This window comes from Arachis ipaensis, chromosome B10 (assembly GCF_059453495.1).
Source record: "Arachis ipaensis isolate K30076 ecotype BB chromosome B10, ASM5945349v1, whole genome shotgun sequence".
Lineage (NCBI taxonomy): Eukaryota > Viridiplantae > Streptophyta > Magnoliopsida > Fabales > Fabaceae > Arachis > Arachis ipaensis.
In genome coordinates, this window is record NC_142435.1 from 11,347,213 (window position 1) to 11,352,764 (window position 5,552).

The following is a 5,552-nucleotide window of genomic DNA, read 5'->3' on the forward strand; positions in this document are numbered from 1 at the left end:
TTTTAATGTGAGACACTCATTTTTCAATCATACGTCAAGATGACACCGAAGAAAAATCATGGCTTTGGCTTTATCCTTCTGGGATATATTATTTTCAGCCTTAATAGTATTTCCAAGATCTATTGAATCAAGATGAATTTTAGCATCAAGTATCCATGATAAATAATTGTTTCTAGATATATTAAGAACATTAAATTTAAGATGAGAGAGTTTTGACATAATAAAAACTTTTTACCTGGAGTCTTCTAAAATTTGGTTAGAGTCTCATGCTGATAACGTGTTATGAAATAACTAAATAAGGAAGAGGTAACAAATATAAAATAAAGAAATATAAAGAGAGAGAAGAGTGTGTCACTATAAGAGAGAGAGAAAATTTTATTGATTGTTCGTGTATATATGGCCTCAGATCATGTCCTATTTATACATGCATGAAGTATTTATTTTTCAACCTTCATTTAATGTGATTCTCTTAAAGATGGGCATCCACATCCTTCATTTTTATCACAACACTTTTCTCCAATTTCATTGTTAATTTTTATTATGATGACTTAACGAAATTATTATTGTCCGCAAAAAATTTCAATCTATACCAAATTTTAAAATTGACAATTAAGATAGAATGACCGTTTGGGTAGATTCATAAATATTTTTTTTTATTTTTATCTAATAAAAAATTCCAACATTAATATTTGATATAATTTTTTAAAAAATGTTAAAATACTTATAAAAAAATAAAAAATAACTTTTTTTATAATAATTTTTTTTATCATTCTCCTTTTAAAATCTGTACTTTTTTCGAAATACAAAATAACTTATTTATAACTACTTTTAATATATGCTCTTATATTTAAATTTTTTTTTTAAAAAAACTGAATTAAATTATTTATTCAAACTGGCCTTTTAGATTGCGTTTGGAAAAAAGACTCATACTGAAACACCAAAATTAGGAGACAAAAACTGAAAAATTAAAATTAAATTAAGTCTTTATATTATATTTGATGTAAAATATATATAATGCACATAACTAAGTTATGTCTTAGAATCTTACTTGGTTCAAGATATTAGTTATGTCTTAGAATCTTACTTGATTCAAGATAAATATAACGATAAAATAAAAATACTAAAATATATTTTGTTATTAAAGAAAACGTTAAAATTCTAACTAACGTCTCAAAAAATTTCAGTCTCATGTTCTCTTTTTTAGAGGCCCAGAAAGGACTAAAATTTTGTGTCCTAAAATTTTAGTTCCAATACTAAACACAATACTAAATCTCATTCTTGGAGTCCTAGTCTCTCAAACCAAACACTACTTTAGAGACTAAATCCAAAAATCAAGGAAATTCCGCGTCCAAAAATTGTGGGGGGAATAAAGAACACAATGAATTTTGATCATCAGCATTTGCAAATGCATGTTACACATTAATTACATACATGACCCCAAAATAGAAAAAGATATAAAAAGACTAGTATTCCTCTAAACAAATGAATCTGTTGTATACCCGGTACAAATGAACAAAATTTTACAACGCCTCTTTCTGACGGGTTGTGGCACAAGTGTAAGACGAAAAATCCAAATGAGAAAGCAGGACAAGTGTGCTAAAAGAGACCTGTTAAGAGCTTATTCCCGTTTGTCCTCCTCCTCCTCTGACTCGTTATCTACATCCAAGTGTGCGTCCCTTCCGACATTCTTTTCTTGCTTGACCATACTTAGTTCACCACCTTGACCTTCATGCTTTCCCTTTGTTAAAGACTGAGCTTCTTCATCATCTGATTCTTCTCCCACTTCCTCTGAATATGCGTACCTATCAATAGTTGGCAGAGGGAAATCAAACACAATCATCGAGTCTACTCTCTAAAGCCACTACACGATGTGATGCTTATTTTCACACACTCGGACAGATTAGCTAAACAAAATTATAGGAAAATTACTCGGGCATTAAATAAAGTAAAAGGAAGACAATAAATAGTTCTAATAAGAGAGTACATTCATTTGAAAATTATGCTGTTACATAATAAAATTAAATTAAATTGAGATCTTACTTGCAATGTCATAATTGAAAAACCCATAAAACCCAAAGAATAACCTGAAAATAATCTAAAGGAGAATGCTCCCGGGATACAGTTTGCATTACAATAAAGGTTTTCTCTTAGGCAAGGCAATCACATCAGAGATTATGTAAATCTTAAAACAACAGCCAACTTCTGATGGGATTAATTTAAGCATTCATTCAACATAGAGATACAAACAAGGAAAATCGTTCGGAGAGACGGAGGAAAGTTATGTTAACATGTTAAAGTTACAACTCACCTTTGAGAGCTTTGGGATGGGGCCCAGAGGTAACATATAACACACAGTAATCCAAATGCCAGAATGTCCCAGAAAGCAGTGATGATCCAAGCACTCTGCCAACGCTCATTGAAAGGATCTGTGGCTTTGAAGTATACCTGTAGAAGCAAGTGTAACAACATGGGTGATTCCAACATATAACAAATTGGAAAATGGATATTACATGGCAATAAATTACCATTAGGAACTTGCTGTAACAGCAAATGGAAAGTATATCAACAAATGGGAAGCCAAACACAATCAAAACCAGAAAAAATTGTGCCTGGCTCACTGGCTGATGTAGGATGCAATGCAAGGCTGATGTAGTACAGGACTACAGGTTACTTCACCACTTTGAAAAATGACAAAACTACCACCATTTGGACAATTTCCTAATCAGTGGGAATGAAATTATATGCAACATTTGAACCTATTATTCAAATCCTAAGCCTAGAAACAAAAGAAACACACATACATACATACATACACAAAAGGCCATTTCAGTTATTGGAAACTAACTTTCATGTTATATTGCCTTACCTCATATCCTATCCAAACTACTGAGGAGATCACCGTTACTGCTAAAGCATTTGAGAACTTTCTGTAAATATCTAGCTTAACAGAACTCCGTTTAGCCTGAAAAAGCAGATAGCAGAAAAATATCAGTTTTTTAATGCTAAACAAAGTGGGAATGTCGAAACACAGAAATTTAGTGCAATGCTACAATAAAAGGCACTTGAGGCTATGATACCTGTAACTGTTCCAATGTTCTTGAAAGTGATGTAAAGATCCACAATATCAAAAATGCATCCAAGAAAGCATCAGGAAGAACTAGAAGTAGCCTTGCCCTTCCAGATACATCATTTATGGTCCCCACATATTCTGTAATATTCAGCAATTCTGATGCCAGAAAGTAAGTAAATCCAAGTAAAAGAACCTTTGAGGTAAGACCCCCAAGGGTGGGTCGCACAACACCATAACCCATTGAAACACAGAGAATAAGAAGTCGTGAAATTGCTTTTCTTATAGCCCCAACAGTGACAACCAATGTTGTGATCCCGACAGGCCTCATTCCAGTATTGTTGAAATTGACATACTCCAAATACCAGAGAAACATCTCAAATAACCCAAGGGCAATGACAGCTGTGATACAGTGCTGAAGTTGCAGTACATCATTCCAAAATCTCCAATACTGAAGGAACCAAATGATGCTTAGGCAGACATAAGCAAGTGTCATAAATACATAGAACTTCTTTAATGGGGCCATCCTACCAGGCAAGTACCCATCAGGGTTTTTCCAGATCGTCTTTCCACTCATAAACATATCCTTGAGATTGGGGTCACAAGCTACAAAAATTAAATTATACATTCCAGTCTTTCTAATGGTAACCCCCTTAGAGTCTAGATTTGCAGTTTTGGATTTTCCCTTGAAACGTACATCTAAAATGACAGGCCAATTGATGTCTGTTGCAGAAGGTCTTCTAAGAATCTCTCCTTGCTTACAACCTTCTATTTTAGCTAAATCAGCAGTGCAACAGATTGCCCGTTGTCCACCATAAGCAGAACCACCTATGTTATCTCGATCAGCAGCCTCAAAAATTATAACGTGCACTGGCCCAGTACCACGCTTGGCAGCAGTTCTGGTTCTCCAAAAGGTGATATTCTCAAATCTACCTCCCAAAAGAAACAAAGTCAGTGTTCTTGGTTCTTGCTTATGCTAGGCACATGATTCAAAGATGAAGGTAGACATATAAATTATCAAATCCAAACGCAGTATCTAATAAAACTGAAGAAAAACATGTTATTTTTCATGCTTTCATTTTGCTTTCCAGAACAACGTATATCTTTCACATTCCATTCATCCCTTGGTTAAGAAAGACTCCAACAAGATTTGAGCAAAGGAACAACTAACAGGTGAGAGATTCATCCAAAAACATTAACCTAAGTACCAGCTCATATCTTATCTGGGCAGCACCAATCATAAATATGCAATGTATCTACGATTCCAAGAGATTAAATGAAGCCAGAGGAAACAACATTCAGTAACACTAATTTGCTTCACTGCAAAATTCAGCTCTAACTGATGGCCCGTCAATATGTGCAACTTAAACAGAACAACATGATCAACTGCCATGGTGATGTTAGAGTTAACACTCAATTTGTTTTCTCCTATGCTTTAAATAGTTGATTAGTACCTAATTCCATAGAAATTCACGAATCCACCAAAATCGGACATAAGCAACACTCGATTTTCCGTTTTCTTCCCCTACCGTACAAATCAAAATTAAGATCAAGCACCATCAAAACCATGCCACGAACCAAACACTTAATCTAAGCTATGAACTCGCTCTTCGGTAACTACTTGTATCAATTAAAGTTAACGCTCAGTCAGCTGGTTAAAAAGTTAGTTACAGCAGATTTACAATCCAGTATTACTCTCAGCTCGAGAATGCAATCAACTCTCTAACTAACACTGATTAGTCCAACACAAATCACGAGAGAGAGAGAGAGAGAGAGAAAGAGAGAGAGAGAGTACCTGATATAAGCACGGCCGTTATGGATGGAGTTGGGTTTGGAGGGCGAAGCAGCGGCGGGGAGAGAAGCGACGATGCCCTCGCTGCCGCCGGAGAGAAGGTAAGAATTTCCGACATCGATGAAAGGCTCGCGATGGTAGACGTGGATGGACGCAAAAGAAGTGAAGAAGAAACAAGATATGAGGAGTGAATGCGCGGCGAAGAATGTGGATCTGAAAGATCCAAATGCTGAATCCATGGCAATTCAGATGACTGAGTGAGACTGATGAGCAGCCAACTCAGATTTGGATCGCCGAAAAACAATGCGTAAGAAAGAGGGAAAGAGTCAGCTATGAGTGTGTGTGAGAGAGAAGAGTGAAGGCACCGCCATGTCGGTAACGTTCGCTGCAGCGTCACTCTCCGGGGACACGACTTTGCTTCACGCGCGAGATCGTGCACGTGATTGTTCCTACATTGCACTGGGCTCCATGTTTTTTGTCAGGACACTGGGCATAGCTCAACGCAGCTCACCATCCTATATTGGGCCTTGTTCCAATATCAAAACAATTTGCCCAACTTTTTTGGTGAACCTTGCCCAAGTTTAATAGGGTCCAAGTCAACTGATGCATATTACACAACAAAAATATACAACAAACCTAACTTGAGTTGGTCGAGCACTTTTTAAGTTTTTATGTTTGGCAACTTTTAGACTC

At 35.8% G+C, this 5,552-nt stretch overlaps 1 protein-coding gene across 1 annotated transcript; it reads right to left on the minus strand.

The window, feature by feature from the left end:
* Positions 1-1,355: 1,355 nt before the first annotated feature.
* On the minus strand, positions 1,356-5,347 carry LOC107623455 (Lung seven transmembrane receptor family protein). Its single transcript, XM_016325719.3, has 5 exons — positions 4,863-5,347; positions 3,078-3,996; positions 2,867-2,962; positions 2,309-2,445; positions 1,356-1,802 (listed from the first exon to the last, which is right to left on the minus strand). Exons 1-5 carry the CDS (start codon positions 5,096-5,098, stop codon positions 1,619-1,621), a joined length of 1,572 nt encoding a protein of 523 aa, XP_016181205.3. The 5' UTR covers positions 5,099-5,347; the 3' UTR covers positions 1,356-1,618.
* Between the last annotated feature and the right edge of the window lie 205 nt (positions 5,348-5,552).

Coding starts and splice junctions, on each gene's coding strand:
- LOC107623455 (XM_016325719.3), bottom strand. CDS start 5,098: ATGGATTCAGCATTTGGATCTTTCAGATCCACATTCTTCGCCGCGCAT. Junction 3,997..4,862: donor AACGGCCGTGCTTATATCAG/GTACTCTCTCTC, acceptor TTTGGGAGGTAG/ATTTGAGAATATCACCTTTT. Junction 2,446..2,866: donor TAGTTTGGATAGGATATGAG/GTAAGGCAATAT, acceptor TTGCTTCTACAG/GTATACTTCAAAGCCACAGA.